This window comes from Cervus canadensis, chromosome 1 (assembly GCF_019320065.1).
Source record: "Cervus canadensis isolate Bull #8, Minnesota chromosome 1, ASM1932006v1, whole genome shotgun sequence".
NCBI lineage: Eukaryota > Metazoa > Chordata > Mammalia > Artiodactyla > Cervidae > Cervus > Cervus canadensis.
In genome coordinates this window covers 15,424,008-15,445,489 of record NC_057386.1, presented here as the reverse complement: position 1 = coordinate 15,445,489, position 21,482 = coordinate 15,424,008, and the positions used below count along the sequence as shown (strand labels likewise).

The 21,482-nt window shown below is 45.1% G+C and overlaps 1 protein-coding gene and 1 long non-coding RNA gene across 2 annotated transcripts in view; one reads left to right on the top strand and one right to left on the bottom strand.

Moving 5' to 3' along the window:
- MARCHF10 (membrane associated ring-CH-type finger 10) overlaps window positions 1–21,482 on the bottom strand; it is a 97,169-nt gene that overhangs the window by 61,007 nt on the left and 14,680 nt on the right. Inside the window, exon 3 of the mRNA XM_043465378.1 lies at window positions 15,253–15,372. Coding sequence (XP_043321313.1) covers window positions 15,253–15,372 — 120 coding nt within the window. The remainder of the gene's footprint in view (window positions 1–15,252; window positions 15,373–21,482) is intronic.
- On the top strand, window positions 5,424–8,955 carry LOC122439893. Its single transcript, XR_006269011.1, has 3 exons — window positions 5,424–5,514; window positions 5,770–5,931; window positions 8,006–8,955. It is a non-coding gene; the product is annotated as an uncharacterized LOC122439893 (long non-coding RNA).

The following is a 21,482-nucleotide window of genomic DNA, read 5'->3' as shown; positions in this document are numbered from 1 at the left end:
ACAAGCGGGGGGGATGTGGACTCAAGGAAGGTCTGTTCTGCTGTTTTCTTACAGTTTTAGAAAGGAGAGCTTAGTGTTAGTTGCTCAGTTGCAGTCCGACTCTTTGTGACCCCCTGGACTATAGCCCTCCAGGCTCTTCTGTTCATGGGATTTCCCAAGCAAGAGTACTGGAGTGGGTTGCCATTTCCTCCTCCAGGGGATCTTCCTGACCCAGGGATCCAACCCAGGTTTCCCAAATTGCAAGCAGATTCTTTACCATCTGAGCCACCAGGGAAGCCCTGAGAGCTTAGGTCATGATTAAACACTGATGGGAAGGCTCTGGTACAGAGCTGGGAGGTGCAGGAATGGAAGTGAGGTGGGTCCTGAGGAGAGAGCTAGGAAGTGGGCTCCTGAGCAGAGGTGGAGAGGTTGCTGACTGAATGGTAATGAGGGGAGGGCAGTGCAGTCTTCAGTGGCCTGGGTACCAACCCAGAGACCATGGATGGGCAGGATTTTGCCAGAGAGTATGGAAATAAAACACAGGGCAAGGGAACATTAAGAGGATCAAACACAGAACACAGTCTGCTTGGGAAGGGAAAGAGGGGGCAATAAGAGGACCAAGGGAGAGGAGCCAGTGGACCAGAGGTTCCCCACGGGAAGAAATGTCATAGTAGAAGTGGTTGAACAGAAGAGCAGGAAGGCTGGTGGTGATCAGTAGTTTTTAGAGATGGAGAACTTTTATCTGATGATGCCAACTAGGATGTGGCATTGGGGAGGGGAGCAGAGAGGAATGGAGGGGGACCTTTAAGATGCTTGGGGAACTGAGAAGGCAGGGTGTGGCTGGATCGCCCAGGTAGATGCTGAACTCATCTAGGCCAGGGGTCCCCAACTTCTGGTCACAGACCGGTACCTGCTGTCAGATCAGCGGTGGCATCAGGTTAGAAATAAAGCGCACAATAAACGTAATGTGCTTGAATCATCCCCAAACCATCCCCCGCCCCCTGGTCTGTGGAAAAATGGTCTTCCATGAAACCGGTCCCTGGTGCCCAAAAGGTTGGGGACCGCTGATCCATGCTTGTGACCAGAGTTCAGGAGATGGTGTGGAGAGGAAGGGAGCCACGGCCCAGGAGAGGGGAGAGTGGCCAGGAGACAACAAGGATGACGGCAGGAGGGAATGGTGGAATAAAGCAGCACAAGCCCCAGGGGACGGTGTGTCCAACAGAGCCGGGGAGCGGGGGTCTGAGAGCAGCATCAGGGAGCAAGAAGGGTACCCTCCTGCCTCCTGATCCCGAGGAAGGGATGTCGGGGGATGTGAACAGCACCACCCCCTCCCCCAGGGGGCGCTCTGATGCACATTTCCTGTGCTGCAGGGGAGCCTGGCCAGCCTACCTGCTCCCTCGGTGTGACTCTCCTTGACACGGGCTGTCCCTTCCGCCTGTAACCTCTGCCCTACCTTGGCTCCCCACCCCCCACTCCCAGCTCCCCAGTACCTGCCCGCGTCTTAATATCCAACTGAAACTCAGCATCTCCAGGAAGGTTTCCCAGGTTTCCCTTGCCTTCTTATCACACTCATCAGATACTATCTTGACCTGCAGGCATTCGTGTGATGTCTTATTTTACCAACACTACCAACTACCCGAGGGCGAGGGCGGGAGCGAGGCACAGTTTATTCATCACTATCGCCCCATACCACCCAACACAGTGTCTTGGACACCAGTTATTTATAATTCTGTAAAAAGAAAGCAACGTAACAGTAAAACAAAAGGAGGTTTTAGGATGAAATGCTGTCATTACAAATTATATTTAATGCAGGTATGCCTCTGACTAATCACATCTCACAACTGAAAACTTTTAAAATTTTGATATCTGAATTTTAATAGGTTTTTAACAAGTTTTTGGTTTTAAAAAGCAGTTGGAATCTTTTTTTTTTAAGTAGGGGATTTTAATAAGAGGTTGCAAACAGAAACACACAGCACTACATAAAATGTGAAAAGAGCCACTTTATTATAATCTTCGCTCATGCAATTTCTGAGCTGCTCAGTCCAATTAACACGGGGAACTCTCGGGGTCAGAGGTCAGCAAGGCTTGGCACTGTGGATTTCACTGAGCGGGGATAACCAATTGGTGTTTGTCTGACCTGGCCGCATGGCAGAGTCGTCCTGTGGAAGGATTGACTCTAGGCTATCCTGCTTATCTGTTGAAAAGGCAGGACGATGCTCTGGAAGCAGCTGCAATTTAAACTGACAGTTGCCCCATTTTCCTGCCATGCCCTATTTTAAGATTACCTAGTGGAGCTCAGGCCAAGCACAGAAACAAAGGAGAAATGAGGCCCTGCTGGTTTTGCCTGGATGCAGTTATTCGCCTGCGCCATTGCTGCTCTGAAAGGTCTGTGGGCCCTGGGTGTGTCTAATGGAGCCTGCGCTCCAGGTCTTCCAATTACTCTGTAATCTGATCACAACCTTTGCATGAAATGTTCCCTTGGTATCTCTAATTTTCTTGAAGAGATCTCTAGTCTTTCCCATTCTATTGTTTTCCTCTATTTCTTTGCATTGATCATTGAGGAAGGCTTTCTTATCTCTCCTTGCTATTCTTTGGAACTAGGTGGCAAGAATACACAGAAGAACCATACAAAAAAGATCTTCATGACCCAGATAACCATGAGCCAGACATCCTGGAATGCAAAATCAAGTGGGCCTTAGGAAGCATCACTATGAACAAAGCCAGTGGAGGGGATGGAATTCCAATTGAGCTATTTCAAATCCTAAAAGATGATGCTGTGAAAATGCTGCATTCAATGTGCCAGCAAATTTGGAAAACTCAGCCACAGGACTGGGAAAGTTCAGCTTTCATTCATTTCCCAAAGAAAAGCAATCTCAAAGAATGTTCAAACTACCTCACAATTACACTCATCTCACACACTAGCAAAGTAATGCTCAAAATTCTCCAAGCCAGGCTTCAACAGTGTGTGAACTGTGAACTTACAGATGTTCAGGCTGGGTTTAGGAAAGGCAGAGGAACCAGAGATCAAATTGCCAACGTCTGTTGGATCATCAAAAAAGCAAGAGAGTTCCAGAAAAACATCTATTTCTGCTTTATTGACTACGCCAAAGCCTTTGACTGTGTGGATCACAACAAACTGTGGAAAATTCTTAAAGAGATGGGAATACCAGACCACCTGACCTGCCTCCTGAGAAATCTGTATGCAGGTCAAGAAGCAAGAGTTAGAACTGGACATGGAACAACAGACTGGTTCCAAATCGGGAAAGGAGTATGTCAAGGCTGTATATTGTCACCCTGCTTATTTAACTTATATGCAGAGCACATCATGTGAAATGCCAGACTGGGTGAAGCACAAGCTGGAACCAAGATTGCCAGGAGAAATATCAATAACCTCGGATATGCAGATGGCACCACTCTTATGGCAGAAAGTGAAGAAGAACTGAAGAACCCCTTGATGAAAGTGAAAGAGGAGAGTGAGAAAGTTGGTTTAATACTCAACATTCAGAACACTAAGATCATGGCATCTGGTCCCATCACTTCATGGCAAACAGATGGGGAAACAATGGAAACAGTGCCAGACTTTATTTTCTTGGGCTCCAAAATCACTGCAGATGGTGACTGCAGCCATGAAATTAAAGACGCTTGCTCTTTGGGAGAAAAGTTATGACCAACCTAGACAGATTATTAAAAAGCAGAGACATTACTTTGTCAACAAAGGTCCGTCTACTCAAGGCTATGGTTTTTCCAGTAGTCATGTATGAATTTGAGAGTTGGACTATGAAGAAAGCTGAATGCCGAAGAATTGATGCTTTTGAACTGTGGTGATGGAGAAGACTCTTGAGAGTCCCTTGGACTACAAGGAGATCCAACCAGTCAATCGTAAAGGAAATCAGTCCTGACTATTCATTGGAAGGACTGATGCTAAAGTTGAAACTCCAATACTTTGGCCACCTGATGAGAAAAACTGACTCATTGGAAAAGACCCTGATGCTAGGAAAGACTGAAGGCAGAAGGAGTAGGGGAAGACAGAGAATGAGTTGGATGGCATCACCAACTCAATGGACATGAGTTTGAGTAAGCTCCGGGAGTTGGTGATAGAAAGGGGAGCCTGGTGTGCTACTGTCCATCGGGTTGCAAAGAGTCGGAGACGACTGAGCGACTGAACTGAACTGAACTGATCACAAAGAAAACCTCCGGTTCAGCCTGGTGAGTTACCTGGTGGAACGTTCAATCACACCAAGATGACCTCTTGTAAAATATGAGTGAGCCTGGGTCAACTTTGGGCTGTTCTGAGTTTCCTCTGTCCACGGAGAACTGCTTATGTCTTTTGTGTGTTTGTGTGTGTGTGTTAGTAAAAGAAAGATGCTTTCATCTGAAAAGCCAGCAGTCTGAGGCAATGGTGGACTCATGTCCAGAGGTCAACTCCAAAGATTCTGCTCAGTCATGAGTTGTTTTTTTTTAACTTTTTAATTTTGTATTGGAATATAGCCGATGAACAGTGTTGTGATAGTTTTAGGTGCAGAGCAAAGGGACTCAGCCATACATATGCTAGTATCCATTCTCCCCCAGGGGCTTCCCAGGTGGCTCAGCAGTACAGAATCTGCCTGCCAATGCAGGAGATTTGGGTTTCATCCCCGCGGTGGGAAGACCCCCTGGAGAAGGGCATAGTGACCCACTCTAGTACTCTTGCCTGGGTAAGCCCATGGACACAGGAGCCTGGCGGGCTGCAGTCCTTGGGGTCACAAAGAGTTGGACACAACAGCATGCAGAGCAGCAACAGCACACGCTCCCCCAAACCTCCCTCCATCCGGGCCACCCCACAGCACCCAGCAGACTCCCCTGTGCCATACGGAGGGAGAGGCTTCTTACGTCTCTGTGTTCCTGCCCACCCAGGACAAAAGGAGCCCACCGGGTGCTTTAAAGCTGCCACCTGTCCCTCGGCGGAGTGGTGAGCCAGGAAAAGAAGGCTCCCTGCAGCTGGTTAGTCTGGTCATCAGCAGTGAGGCTGTTTCCAGATGGCTGACGGCAGTTCCAACCTTCAGAGCCAGACTGGCCCTTGTTCACTGCCTGTCTCACCAAACCACCCTCCTCTGGATGATTTCAAGCCAGGCTGGGGAGCGCTCACCACCCTGGTAACAGTACCCGCTTTCTTCTCCCGCTCAGGGGAGGAGTCCTGCTCCGGCTATTGTGGCTGCATCACTGTGACTTCAACATGAGCATATTCCTAAAATGGTCTTGCGACTGTCAGTCCTCAAGCATTCATGGAGAGCTTAGCATGTGGTGGGCACTGGAAATGGAGGAACCACCAGGGCCTGCTCCTGAGTGACCCCCAGCCTGAGGAGGAGACAGACACGTGTCCTAAGGTGGGCTTGAGCCTGGAGGGTGGTATGGGGACACAGTGGAGGAACGAAAACAAAACCACCGGACCCCCCAGGAGCTGCTCAGAAGCTCTCCCCAAAGGATGTGCCTGCAAAGTTGACGGTCAGGCCACCAGTGGCCTTGAGGGCCATCAGGGCCATCAAACACTTTGCCAAGGTATTTGAACTTGATCCCAAGACAATGGGGAACCACTAGAGAACTTTTAAAAAAAAATTTATTTATTTGGCTGCACTGGGTCTTAGTAGCAGCACATGGGACCTTTAGCTGCAGCAGGTAGGTCCTAGTTCCCTGACCATGGATGGAACCTGGGCCCCCTGCATTGGGAGTTCAGAGTCTTAGCCACCGGATCACCAGGTAGGTCCCCACTAAAGAACTTTTAATAGTGAGTGACACAATCTAATTTGCTTTTAGAAGGATCATTCTTACTGCTGCCTAGGATGCTGGCCAGAAGGGTTGAGGTGAAGGTGAAATGACCAGGAAAATGGCTTCTACAATAATCCAGGTGAAAAGAAAAAAGGAAGACAGAGCTGTGTAAAGGGAGGCGCTGGTGGACAGATCTCAAGACAGAGGAAGGTAAGATAGTCCAGCTCTGGTGTCTGATGGCTGTCAAATGTGAGGAGGAGAGGGGGGAGGAGTCTGAGGCTCTCCAGAATTCTCCTGGGCAGGAAGAAGTTCAGGCAAAACAAACTCAAGTGAAGATTCTCACAGGTGTGCACCCGGCAAACCGTGGGCTGCACATTCCATCTCCCTGACGTCCATGTCAGGTTCGAGATGCGGGGCGGAGGTGTGTTGTCACTCAGGGGCACCTCGAGGGCGCAGAATCTGCGCTAGAGTCAAGGGGGCGGCGGTGACAACACCTGGCCAGGTGTTAGGGATGACTCACAGCCTCCCAGGGTGGGGCAGTTGGAACCAGCGTGTGTGTCTGTGTGTGTGTGTGTGTGTGTGTGTGTGTGTGAGAGAGAGAGAGAGACCCGCCTCAGCCACACACAGCCCCCAGGGCCAGAAGGATGGGAGGCCCAGCCCATGGGGAGTCTGGCAACACACAAGTCAAAGTTAGAGAAAATCAAAAGGATGAGTCACGGAACACATATGCCATGTGCTAAGCTGGCTGCTTCCGTGACACCACCAAGGGTGTTGGTAGGTTGACACTGACAGGTTAATGGGAGAACAAACAACTCCCTGAGAGCCGTTTGAAAGAGGAGAGGCTCAAGGTTTTCACAGGCAGGAGAGGCCGAGGAGAAAGGTAGTGAAAAGGAGGCATGCAAATATACCCAGGTCGGAGGAAAACCCAAATGCAAAGCAAGCCAGCTGACTCATCATCGGAGAGCGAACGTTTGCAAGGAGCTATCATGGACAAAGCACTGCAGTGTGGATTATGCAGGGCTGATTTCTGGGAAACAAAACCCCTTCCTGGCCCATGAGATCTTGTCTTTTGGGCTTGATTGTAATCTGGAGCGCTTTCCTAGTGGTTCAGTGGTAAAGAACCCGCCTGCAATGCAGGAGACGCGGGTTCGAACCTTGGATTGGGAAGATCCCCTGGAGAAGGAAATGGGAACCCACTCCAGTGTTTTTGCCTGGAAATCCCACAGACAGAGGAGCCTGGCAGGCTACAGTCCATGGGGTCAGACACAGTTTAGCAACTAAACAACAACATAATCAGGAGCAGTGCTGTTCCTCAGGATTTCTGCAACGATGTTAATGTCCTATATGGCAGCCCTGGACCACAAGTGGCTACTGAGCCTGGAACTGCATTTACAATTTTATCCTAATTAATTTATATAGTCTCATGTGGCTTATGTCCACTGTATTAAACAGCACAGTTTTATGTTTTTGCTGCCTTCATGAATGAACACACATTCTGACTTTTTAAGCCACTGCAGATTACTTGAAGAGACTTTACTTTTCATTTCAACCTCTCAAGTTTGTGTGGATGATCATGAACAAAACAATTAAAAATGTTTGTGTTGGGGAGCCGCCTCCACACTTGAGTTTACCTTGCTTTCCGGGAGGTTCAGGTGATCTCTCGGAGGTAAACATCCCGCTGAGCCAGGCCTGGGGCAGAGCCAGCTGCTGCTGGCGTCAGGTTCACCGCCTCCTTCCAGCGTCACGTTGCGTCCCTGTGACGTGGGATCTAGACGTCGAGCTGCTCAGTTGCTGATGGTGGGAGGACGATAATCCTATTCCTGTTAGCAAAGGGTGCTCTTGAGAAACTGAGGGCTGGTCCCCACCTTCTTTGCCGATACTGTAAATACTGTATTGTGTGCGTCCTCAATCCTTGACATTTGTGCTTTTGGAAATTCCCATCTGGCACGGATGCAGGGTCTTGGGATGAGAAGGGTCCATGATGACTTTCTTCATTGAAGGTTCCTGTCCCCCAATCAGTTTCACCATTTTCTGTGGGGAAATTGGGGCTCCTGACCCTTCTCTGTGAAGTCTTGAGAGGGCAAAATATCCCTGTATCCCTGTCATCACAGCAGGCTTCTCTGGGCCATCAGTGTCCTGGGGACACTGTTTCCTGTTTATACTGAGAGACTGCTTCGTTTTTTCTTTTCTTTTTTTTTTTTTTTGATGTGGATAATTTTTAAAGTCTTTATTGAATTTGTTACAATATTGTTTCTGTTTTACGGCTTGGCTTTTTGGTGGCAAGAGATGTGGACTCTTAGCTCCACTACCAGCGACTGAACCTGCACCCCCTGCATTGGAAGCACAGTCTGAACCACTGGACCACCACAGAAGTCCCTGCTTTGCCTTTTAATCTACAAAATCATCCAAGGTCTCGTTGGTTCTGCGGAGCTGCTGTTTATTTCCCTGTTAAATTCTAATTTGATTAAACAGCTCAGAAGGTTGTAGGTAACTTTGCAAAAGGTCTAAAATTACGTTGCTACATTAGGTTGGCTTTTAGACATGTGGCCTGGGGCCTGGCTGAGGGGAAAGGAGGCACTCTAGAAGCCTCAGAAGCTGCTCCTCCATAGAGAAGTGTTGGAGCATCATTTGCAGAAATAGCTGGACACCAAGGCAATTTATAATGAATCTAATGTTAGTATGATACTTGAGAGGCTCACTCATTCTTACAGTGATCCCATGAGATAATAGCATAATAATAAGGATCTCCTTGATGGGAAATTGAAGTACTTAGAAGTAAAGTGCTTTGTCTGAATTTGCACTGTAATGAGAGGCAGAACTGGCCCTTGATGGTAAGTATTCCTTGTACTGAGTCACATCACTAACTTAATTGTATTTAGGAGGAGCCACTTATTTATTTATTATTTTTGGTAATTTTTAAAAATGGAAGTGTAGTTGATTTACAATGTTGCATTAATTTCGGCTTCACAGCAAAGTGATTCAGTTGTACATATACAGACATTCTTTTTTATATTCTTTTCCACTATGGTTTATCACAGTATATTGAATATAGTTCACCGTTTTATACAGCAGGGCCTTGTTGTTTATCCACTCTGTTTATAATGGCTTACATCTGCTGACCCCGACCTCCCACTCCATCCCTTCCCCAAACCTCTTCCTGCTGGCAACCACAAGTCTGTTCTTTATGTACGTGAGTCTGTTTCATAGATAAATTCATTTGTGTCATATTTTAGATTCCACATATAAGCGATATCATATGGCATTTGTCTTTCTCTTTCTGACTTAATTTATTTAGTATGATAGTCTAATTGTATCCATGTTGCTGCAAATGGCATTATTTCATTCTTTTAATGGCTGAGTAGTATTCCATCATATATATGTACCACATCATTTTTATCCATTCATCTGTCGATGGATATTTAGGTTATTTCCATATCGTGGCTATTGTCAATAGTGCTGCTATGAGCATAGGCGTGCATGTGTATTTTTGAATTATAATTTTGTCTGGATAAATGCCCAGGAGTGGGATTGCTGGATCATATGGTTATTCTATTTTTAGTTTTCTAGGGAACCTCCATACTGTTTTCCATAGTGGCTGCACCGACTTCCATTCCCACCAACAGTGTAGAAGGGTTCCCTTTTCTAGAAGGTGCTGCTTTAAAGACCACTTTAGCACAGGCTTGGTGATGATTGCTTTATCTTGGGTTTAGATTGAACACCATCTCTGCATAACCAGTGGTTAAAGCCTCAGGAGTAAGGAGTCTGGGCCATAAGGGAAAGGCTACCACATTAACTGCGTATTTGGGGATCTGCCCACCCCCCAGGCAGGTGCTTGGAAATGATATCTTGATACTGGAGCTATTACTTAATGGCAAATGCCTCACTTATTCCAGGCCCATCAGCATTGTGATGGCCTGAGACTGGCTTAAGGAATGAACGAGTAATGGAAATTGCAATGCATGTGTCAAAATGAGGTGGTGGCATGCCTTAGCTCATGATTGTACAGTTGGAAAAATTTCCATGGATTAAGCCATCCACTCTCACACAACCCACTCAATCAGGGAATGAACTTGCCTTCTCCAATCAGAGGTGAAACCTCCCCTCGAGCTTTCAGCCATAGCCACCTACAGAAAGATATTACTCAGGGGAGTGTTCTCCTAAGGAAGAGGGCTTGGATTGATTGGGTTTACGCTATCTTATTGGACTGTATCTTTCTCCTGCCCCTGTCTTTGCTTTTTTTCTCTTTTAAAAATATTTGTTACACTCTTTTTCTTTTTAAAAAATACTTATTATATTCTTATTAAAAAATAATTTAATTAATTAATTTATTTTTGGCTGTGTTGGGTCTTTGTTGCTGCTCCGGCTTTTCTCCAATTGCAGCGAGTGGGGGCCACTCTTCGTTGCAGTGCCTGGGCTTCTCTTCTTGCAGATAACAGGCTCTAGGCATGTGTACTGCTAGCTGCAGCTCCAGGGGATCTAGAGCTCAGGAGCAATAGCTGTGGCGCATGGGATTAGTTTGCTTTGCGGCACGTGGAATCTTCCTGGATCAGAGATCGAACCTGCATCTCCTGCATTGGCAGGCAGATTCTTTACCACTGAGCCACCAGGGAAACCGGCTTCATCTGTATTTACAGCCACTCCCCCTGGGCTTGCATGACCGCCTGAGCTCCACCTCCTGTCAGATCAGCAACGACATTAGACTCTCGTGGGAGCATGAACCTTATGGTAAAATGCACATGCGGGGATCTAGGTTGTGCGGAGAAGGAAATGGCAACCCACTCCAGTATTCTTCCCTAGAGAATCCCAGGGACAGAGGAGCCTGGTGGGCTGCTGTCCGTAGGGTCACACAGAGTTGGACATGACTGAAGCGACTTAGCATGCATGCATGCATTGGAGAAGGAAATGGTAATCCACTCCAGTGTCCTTGGCTTGAGGATCCCAGGGACAGAGGAGCCTGGTGGGCTGCCGTCTATGGAGTCACACAGAGTTGGATACGACTGAAGCGACTTAGCAGCAGCTGCAGGAGGTTGTATGCTCCTGATCAGAATCTAATGCCTGATGGTCTGAGGTGGAGCTGAGGTGGTGATGCTAGCTAGCGCTGGGGAAAGGCTGCAAATACAGATTATTATTAGCAGAGAGGTTTGACTGCCCAGAGACCATAGTAAAATCCCACCGATTCTGCATTATGGTGAGTTGTATAATTATTTCATTATACATCATAATGTAATAATAATAGAAATAAAGTTCATAATAAATGTAATATGCTTGACTCATCCCCCCAAACCATCCCCTTCCCCTGTGTCCGTGGAAAAATTGTCTCCCACAAAACTGGTCCCTGGTGCCAAAAAGCTTGGGGACTGCTAGCATAAGGGTTCTCTGACTTCACTTGTACTGGGCAGAAGTCGAAAGATGGAGTGAGGAGTGATTAGCATTATGAGCATACAAGCCAGATGGCTGTTGAGAAGGATGCCTTAAGTGACATCTCCCCTCACCTTACCCTGCCTGCACTTTTGTATCCAGAGGCAAGGATCCCTCCAGGATCCCCCAAGGAATGTCTGTAATACAGGGACTGAAGCAGAGGTGAAATTCACTGTGGAAAACTTGCATTTTGTCACTTTTTTTTTTTTAAACCTTGTAAATCAGCCCTTTAATTTTCCTTTAATTAAATACTACTTTGTAGGATAAAATGTTCCCACATTTATTGCCAATCCAATGTTTTGTGATTAATGACTTAGGTAATCTATTTTGGTACTTAAGTCCTTACGTGTGTGCGTGCTGTTAGGTCCGACTCTTTGTGACCCCATGGACTGTAGTCTGCCAGGCTCCTCTGTCCGTGAAATTCTCCAGGCAAGAAAACTGGAGTGGGTTGCCATTTCCTTCTTTACATAAGTCCTTGGCTTATTAATAAATAGGGTTATGATGCCCTCATTATTTATATTATGCATAAATTCAATAAAAAATTGATATAATTTATAGGTTTGTAAGAAATATTAATTAGGTTAACCACTATTATTTTCTGCTCTTAAAAAAATACTTTTTATTTGGTATTGGGGTATAGCTGATGAACAAACAATGTGATAGTTTCAGGTGAACGGCGAAGGAACTCCGTTATACATATACACTTATCCATTCCCTTCCAAACTCCCGTCCTATTCAGGCTGCCACATAATGCTGAGCAGAGTTCCATGTGCTTTACGTAGGTCCTTGTTGATTGTCCACTTTAAATGTAGCAGTGTTTTGTCGCTCTTCCTGATAGAGAAGGTGCAGCCTGGAAGGCACTTGTACAACAGTGAAAATTGAAAATGTCAGTTGCGTCTGACTCTTGGCAACCCCATGGACTGTATAGCCCATCAGACTCCTCTGTCCATGAAATTCTCCAAGCAAGAATACTGCAGTGGGTAGCCACTGCCTTCTCCAGGAGATCTTCCCGACCCAGGGATAGAACCCGGGTCTCCTGCAAAGCAGGCAGATTCTTTACCGTCTGAGCCATCAGGGCAGCCCTGGCACTTGCACAATCAATACCCAAGCCCTTGGGACAGCATCATCTGGAAAAAATCGGGAGTATTCAGTCATGTTTTGAGTTCTCTGACATACTGAGGTGCCGTGACACAAAGCCAACATGAAAAATCCTGTCCTTGGGCTTGAGAAATTGCCGGTTTTATGCATTTCACCACATATTTTTGTCTTTATTTCATAATTACTTTTATATGTACAACTGTGTCCTTTTTTAGATGTGGTCTGAGTATTTTGCAATGCTGTCTTAAAGCAGCAGTCCCCAATCTTTTTGGCACCAGGGACCAGTTTCGTGGAAGACAATTTTTCCACAAATCGGGGGTAGGGGGATGGTTTCAGGATGATTCAAGCACATTACATTTATTGTGCACTGATTTCTATTATTATTACATCAGCTCCACCTCAGATCATCAGGAATTAGATCCCGGAGGTTGGGGATGCCTGCCTTAGAGAATGAGTAATTTTTACATCATGAAACTTCAAGTCCTAGAATATCCCAAATGCATGAGTGTTGCCGTGCAAAATGGCCAAGATTCTGCACGTGAGACTTTGCATGAAAATAGAAGAAGAACCCAGCTGCCTATTTGTTTAGTAATTCCAGTCTAGGAAGATTGCTACATGCTACTGTTTGACTGAAATTACGTTACTTTTTTTTCTCATCTGTCCTTGATTTTTGTTTCTAAGTGCAAAACTGGGAGAATTTATCTTAATGCTAAAAACGTGTTGTTCTAGCCAAACTAGATTTAAGTTTTGGATTAATCTCACTCCATAAGTTTAATCAGCAGCAGGCATTTTATCTAGTCCTTGACTAACAGGAAAAGATGGGCTTCCCTGGTGGCTCAGTGGGAAAGAATGTGCCTGCCAATGCAGAAGATGTGGGTTTGATCCCAGGTCGGGAAGATCCCCTGGAGTAGGAAATGACAACCCACACCAGCATTCTTGCCCGGGAAATCCCATGGACAGAGGAGCCTGGTGGGCTACCATCCATGGGGTCGAAAAAGAGTCAGACACAACTTAATGACTAAACAATAACAACAAACAGGAAAAGATGCAGGCAGCGTGTTCTTCTCAGAGCTGCCAATATTGTGAGGTAGTTTCTTTCACCTTCGGGCTTTAGGTGGAACGTTTTATTGTGCAATTTTATGTTCCTTAATAGGGAGTAGAGGTCTCTCCCAGGGATATATCCATAAACATCCATCACTGATGTTTTTAAGGTGTCCTTTGAACACATAGCTGCTATGTGAATGTCCTAGATTAGAGAAGAAATCCCAACAAGAACTTGATTGATATCAGGTATCCAGGATCTATCTCAGGGATCCACACCACTGATAGAAAAGAGAGTCCATCCTCCAGAGTACATTTTAGGCATAAAATATTAAATAAGAATTCATAAAAGGCATATTACTCATCTTAAATCAATTCTCCATACTAATAACCAGTGTTGAATGCAGCCTGCGGTATTCAGGGCTCACACAGGATAAGTAAAACTTCACACAGATAAGATCTTAAACATGAAATATGATCATACAGCTCAGGGGTTCAGAGCCACCCTTTCAGGGGTCAGACTGCCTGGAAAGGAGTCTGTGTGTGTGCGTGCGTGTGTGTGTGTGTGTGTGGTTGCCCAGTCATGTCTGACTCTTTGTGACCCCATAGACTAGCTCATCAGGCTCTTCTGTCCATGGAATCCTCCAGGCAAAGATAGTGAAGTGGGTTGCCATTTCCTTCTCCAGGGGAAGAAGGATCTTCCTGACCTGAAGATCTGGGGGATCTTCCTGACCCAGGGGTCAAACCCAGGTCTCCTGCATTGCAGGTGGATTCTTTACTGAGCCACCAGGGCATACTAGCTGTGAAATCTTAGGTAAACTTTCTCAATTTTTCTAAGGCTCAGTTTTCTCATCTATAAAATGAGGCTATAAGCTGCAAGGAGATTTATGAGAATTAAATAAATGAATAGGTAAAAAGAGCCTAGCATGGTACTGGAACATTGTAATCACTCAAGTGATGGTAACTATTACTACCGTTGTTATCATTTTCATATTGCTATTATGTTGGGGTAGTCTAGTGGCTAGGTCGTGTCCAACTCTTTGCAACCTCGTGGACTGTAGCTCACCAGGCTCCTCTGTCTATGTGATTTCCCAGGCAAGAATACTGGGGTGGGTTGCCATTTCCTTCTCCAAGGGATCTTCCCCACCCAGGGATTGGACCTGGGTCTCCTGCTTTGCAGGCAGACTCCTGATCTTATTTTTTTTTTAATTTTATTTATTTATATTTATTTTTGGCTGCACTGGGTCTTTGTTGCAGTGCACAGGCTTCTCATTGCGGTGGGTTCTCTTGTGGAACATAAGCTCTAGGTGCCCAGGCTTCAGTAGTTGCAGCACAAAGGCTGGGAGTTCTGGCACACAGGTTTGGTTGCCCCCAGGCATGTGGAGTCTTCCCACGCCAGGGATCGAACCCGTGTCCCCTGCTTTGGCTTCTTGACCACTGGACCACCAGGGAAGTCCCTATATTGGTCTTATTATTTATTAGTATCATCCAGACAAAAATATTTGAACAATTTCTAGTTATTCCATGGTGCAATTATTACTGCATTTTACTCTATTTGAAATAAAATCTATACTAAGCAATGCATAAGATCATAAGCCTGCATATATATATGTCTCTATATAGACAGATCAAGTAGGCATAGATATAGGTATACAGACATATTATGATACTGCACTTTAGAAGGCCCAGTGCTTCCAACTCTTAAATGGTCACAGCGTTTCTGATTTGGATGGTACCTCTCCACTGGACCCTTTATATATAGGAAAGAAGAGTCGAGACTCAACAGGGTGAAGAGGGAGGGTCACACAGCTGAGGAGGAGCAGGCGTGGTGGGGGTGGTACCCAGGATGAGAGCTTCTGCCGCTGTCTCTCCCTGCCCTGCCCTTTGAAATCCTTAAACATCACACACAGAGATACACATACACACACACATACCCTCTGCAGCAAAAAAAGTGTCTCCCAGAGTTCTAAGTACCTGTTTGGAAGATGACCCGCTTGAAAACCGGGATCTCTCGAAATTTGTCTCTTGCCCCCAAAATTGATCTCGTTTCTTCTCATTTGGGTCTCTTTTGTATTCCTGTCGTCTTAGACAAGCCTGCAGAATAACAACAAAAATGTTTCTTTGGCTTAGGTCTACAACTGGCTCTGATAACTTTATGCTTGGAATTCCTATTATGAGGAACATGCAATACAGATCTAAGTCCATCTCTAAGTGTTCACCAGTACCTCTTATCAGGTGTAAAGACACCCAGGCATCATTTCCTCCTCTCTTTGCCCCAAATGCCAGGTCAAGAATATTAGCTGCTGCCTTAATAAATTCAAACAACAGAGGCATTTGTCAAGTACTTACCCCAAAACTGCCTTTTAGAGGTAGGAAGTACCTAGTGTGCAATAATTACTACTCTTTCTGTTCTCAGCCTCCCTTTTTAAAAACTGAAGTATAGTTAATTTACAATTTTGTGTTAGTTTTAGGTATATAGCAAAGTGATTCAGGTATACACACACACACACACACATATATTCTTTAGATTCTTTTACATTATAGGTCATTACAAGACATTGAATATGGTTCCCTGTGCTATACAGCAGGTCCTTGTTTATTTTATATATAGTGTGTATCTGTTAATCTGTGTATCTGTTAATATATAGTGTGTATCTGTTAATCCCCAAACTCCTAATTTATCCCTCCCCTTCGTTCTTATTCTCTTCATACTCCTCATGCTCACCTCCATTGCTCTGTATCCCCGTGGGTCAGATTCCAAGCTACAGGATAAGAATTCTGTAGATTCCCAGATACAGGATAAGAATTTTCACACATGAGAGCTTTAGCATATGCTGTTCCTCCCACTTGGAATACCTTTCGCAGCACGCTGTCTTGGCAAACCCTGCTCCATCTGCTAGGAATCAGCTCATAGGGCATCTCATCCCTGTAGTTTCTACCCTGACTCAGGGTATATTCTTCCCCAGGCCCTATTAATTGCCCCTGTATACATACGTGACTTGAATCATGCAACTTTTCCAATATTGTATTTAGTTGTTTTATTTTCTGAGCCTGTTTCTCCTGCTGATCAGCAAGAAATCCTGAGGGTAAAGACCACCCATATCTTTTGAATCCCCCAGCATCTAGCACTTGATGTTAGCTAAACTTCCTTTTTGTTTTGGAGGGAACTATCTATTCCCAAATGCAAAAATAAATAAATAAATAAAACAACCGAAGAATTGTTCCATTTTTAAAGCAAAATTTAGTACCAAAATATTTCTCTTCCAGTACTAGGACTGAACAAAATCCAAGGCTATTGTGTTCTATGGGCATGTCAATGGATTTTTTTTTTTTTTTTTGAGGTATAGTTGATGTACAATATTGTGTTAGTTTCAGGTATACAACAAAGTAATTCAGATATATGAATCATTTTTTTCAGGCTCTTTTCCCATATAGGTTATTACAAAATACTGAGTACAGTTCCCTATATACAGTAGGTACTTGTTGGTTATCTATTTTATTTGTAGTAGTGTGTATATATTAATTACAAACTCCTAATTTATCCCTCCCCCGCTTCCCCTTTGGTTCTATGTCTGTGGGTCTATTTCTGTTTTGTATATAAGTTCATTTGTGTCATTTTTTAAAGATTCTACACACGAGCAATATCATATGATATTTATCTTTATCTGGCTTTTAAAATTTTATTTATTTTTGCATAGTGCTTTAAAGTGTCTGTCTACAATGCAGGAGACCCAGGTTCGATCCCTGGGTGGGGAAGATCTCCTGGAGAAGGAAATGGCAACCCACTCCAGTACTCTTGCCTGGAAAATCCCATGGACGGAGGAGCCTGGTGGGCTAAAGTCCATGGGGTCGCAAAGAATCGGACACGACTGAGAGACTTCACTTTGGTGTATCTAAGGACACTTTTCATAACCCAAGGTAACAAAGGCTTTCTCCTATTTTTTTCCTAAAAGTTTTAGAGTTTTACATACAGATCTATAATCCATTTGGAATTAACTTTATATATGATAATAAGGGCTTCCCTGGTGGCCCAGTCGGTAAAGTATCTACCTTCAGCCCAGGAGACCTGGGTTCAATCTCTGGGTCTGGAAGATCCCCTGGAAAATAAAATGGCAATTCACTCCAGTATTCTTGCCTGGAGAATCCTATGAACAGAGGAACCTGGTGGGCTACAGTCCATGGGGTTGCAAGAGTGAGACACAACTTAGGGACTAAACCACCACCATGATACGAAGTATGCATGCTAAGTTATAGCATGTAGCTCACCAGGCTTCTTTATCCAGGGGATTCTCCAGGCAAGAATACTTGAATGGGTTGCCGTGCCCTTCTCCGGGGGACCTTCTCCAACCCAGAGATGAAACCCGCATCTCCTGCATCTCCTGCATTGGCAGGTGGGTTCTTTACCACTATTGCCAGCTGGGAAGACCTATGTGAAGAATGGACCCTGGTTTATTTCTCTTGTCTTCTCATCTCTTCCTCCTTCCCTTTCTCCCTTTGCATATGGTTTCCCTTCCAACTGTTTCATCATCATTTTTTAAAAAGTAACTTATTTATTTTTGGTTGTGCTGGGTCTTCATTACTGTGCTGGCTTTCTCTAGTTGCAGCGAGCATGGGATACTCTCTAGTTGCGGTGTGCAGGCTTCTCGTTGCGGTGGCTTCTCTTGTTGCAGAGCATGGGCTCTAGGGCTCAAGGGTTCCTGGGCTCTAGAGCACAGGCTCAATAGTTGTGGTGCACCGTCTTAGCTGCTCCACGGCACATGGGATCTTCCCCGATCAGGGATCAAACCCATGCCCCCTGTGTGGGCAGGTGGATTCTTTACCACTGAGCTGCCAGGAAAGCCCTCAACTGACATTTTAAATACTGCACAGTAGCAAAACTTCTTGCAGAGTTTCTATAGGTCCAATAACTGAACTCACCTTTGTCCTGCCAGAGCCGAATTATCCACTGCTACAGTAAAGAAATGCAGTGTAAAGACAGACAATCTTATTTCTAAACTAGGCCTGACATCTTCCTTTTCCTGCCTGGGTTAAGAAAGGAAAGATTCCTTCCACATCTTTTTCCCTCTGTTAGAAAATGCATCTCCTTCCTTGAAGGACTTGCCAGAATTTCACAGCCAAGGGGAGAGCCAATATTCTGCCACAAGGTTAAGAGTAGAAATGACCTGATATTAACAAAACATTTACCACCTGGGCTTTGGAACAGAGAATCAGTTACACTGTGCTTCAAAACTGATTGGCAGGTGAAGCACTGGTCTCAGGGTTCATCTACAGTGGCCAGGTGGCACCTGTAGCAAGGTGAATCCTGGGTACTTAGGAGAAAGGTGTCATTTTACCCCACCTTGCTTGGAAAGGGAGAGGACTCCAAAATGGTGGAATTTTTCCCCTTGCTGTTGTTCAATCGCCAGGTTGTGTCCAACTCTTTGTGACCCCATGAACTGCAGCACGCCAGGCTTCCCTGTCCCTCACTATCTCTAAGAGTATGCTCAAACTCTTGTCCATTGAATTGGTGATACCATCCAACCATCTCATCCTCTGTTGCCCCTTCTCCTCCTGCCCTCAATCTTTCCCAGCATCAAGGTCTTTTTCAATGAGTTGGCTCTTTGCGTCATGTGGCCAAAGTATTGGAGCTTCAGCATCAGTTTCTTTCAGTGAATATTCAGGGTTGATTTCCTTTAGGATTGACTGGTTTGATCTCCTGTTGTCCAAGGGACTCTCAAGAGTCTTCTCCAGCACCATAGTTCAAAAGTATCCATTCTTTGGCACTCAGCCTTCTTTATGGTCCAACTCTCACATCCATACATGACTACTGGAAAAATCATAGCTTTGACTATTTGGACCTTTATTGGCAAAGTGATGTCTCTGCTTTTTAATACACTGTCTAGGTTTGTCATAGCTTTTCTTCCAAGGAGCAAGCATCTTTTAATTTCATGGATGCAGGCACCACCCGCAGTGATTTTGGAGCCAAAGAATATAAAATCTGTCACTGTTTCCACTATTTCCCCATCTATTTGCCATGAGGTGATGGGACTGGGTGCCATGATCTTAGTTTTCTGAATGTCATGTTTTAAGCCAGCTTTTTCACTCTCCTCTTTCACCCTCATCAAGAGGCTCTTTAGTTCCTCTTTACTTTCTGCCATTAGAGTGGTATTTTCTGCTTCTCTGAGGTTGTTGATATTTCTCTCAGCAATCTTGATCCCAGCCCTTGGTTTGTTATTTTAAAAAATGATGCCATATTCCAATAGATAGCAAGGCTTTTAAATAATTCTGGACAGTGTTTGTTTTAATAAATAATTTAAATAAGAACCCCTCCCCAATACTGAATAGTAACTATAATAAGTTAAACAGACACCAAATGATAGAATAAACCAAGCTAAAACTAAAAAGAGTCAGCTGGAGAGTTCAGTAATGTCCAACTAAATATGGGCCTCTTTTTCCCTATTTCTTTACGATAACTTCAGAGTGGAGCTCCTGTTGGGGGCAGGGGAGCCCCAGCCTGTAGTATTGTTTCCTGGAGCCTCAGAGGTCTCTGTTACCCTAACTGACTTGTATTAGAGGCTAGGGAAGGAAATGCTGATGGGCTGAAAGTGGAGGAGCCCGTATTAGCAACTGCATGCAGGACCAAGGCAGATTTTGTGGGATGAACAGAATTCTTGTGGGCTGAGTGTTTTTTGAAACTTGTCTCCAAGAATGCATGCGACTTAAATATTTCTTTACTAAAAGGGGAGGAGGAATAGAATGATTTGCAATGTTGAAAAAAAAAAAATGTTTTTCCCCTCCGGTTTTCACCCCCCCTCCTTCTCTCATAGAGGAGGAGCAGGAGAAGAAACGAGTGGCAAGGTAGGTACTTTCTAATTTTAATCTTGAAACAGCCAAGCAATCTTTCCATGTAAATCAAACATTAGTCCTCTCCAAGTTACAGTTTTGCTGAGAAGGGGACATGGGGACAGAGCTAAGCTCAGACTTCCAGTCCTAGAAACAGCAAGAATCTAGCCATAAGCCCCAGCCCTACCCAGGGACCAGTTTCTTGTTATTTGTACATGTGAATGATTTTTTTTTGTTGTTGTTTTCTGATGTTGATGAGGTTTCTGCTTGGAGGGTCCTGAAGGGATAGGGGCTGAGGAGTGTGAAATCCCCAGGATGGGGAGAAGGAACAGATTTGTAATTCATCATCACCAGGGGCTCCCCTTACCCTGGGACTTTATTTCTCTTTCAGTTTCATGTGTCTGGAGCTAGAGGGCTATAAATAAGTTTCTGTTCTTGTGACAAGAACTGGCTGAGTCTTGAAATGGAAGCTCCAGGTAACTCCTTGTTTCTTCTTTCTGGGGAGAATTGGGGCTTCTTCCTTCACCCCTCCTTTGGTGTTGTACCCCCCTGGACCCCCAAACCCATCCTTCTGACTGTAACATGTGTTTGTCAGCCTGCCTTCTGTGCAGAAGCTACCACTGTGGGGCTGGAAAACAAACATGCCTATGTGCCTTCGGGGGATGATGTGGGTTTTGTGATTCACTGTAACTCAGTATGGGTAAACGCCACAAGGCCCAGCTCTGCCACTTTCTAGCCCTGTGACCTTGGGCAAGCTGACTAACTCCATAGATTCTTGCTTCTCCCGTCTTTGGGATGGAGGTGTCTCTGTGCTGGGAGACTGCAGGGAGAGCCTGCAGTGAGATGCTTAGCAGAGTGATTGGCTCGCTGTAGCATCAGTAAAACTCAGCATCATCACCATCTACCACCCCCACCCCCACCATTGTCACCACTACCATCTTCATCATAGTCTTGATCAACCTCTAATTGTTTCCAATCCCACTTCTGGGTGTACTCCTTTTTCTAAAGTCCGCTCTTGCCAAATAATGTGACTCCAATCTTGGCTGTGGAAGAAGAAAGACTCTTCTTGCAGGCCTGACATTCATCCTTGTTTATCTGCCCAAGAAGCAGAGATCTGCTTGCTGAGCTCATGCACCCCCTCAGCAGCCAACTGAGGAGCTCCCACTCCCAGTCATGCAGGCTACCTCTGTAAACCATTTTCTTCAGAATTACAGCTTTCTGAACCCACAGGGATGCTCAAAGTTTCTTTTGTCCCTTTTATCACCAGCCCCATTCTTCTAGTCATCATCTGGGCTCCTGATACCTTAAGAAGCCACGCACCCCAGAAATACTTTTCAGCTTCATGGTTCTGGTCTAAAAAGCATTGTAATGATGACCCAACT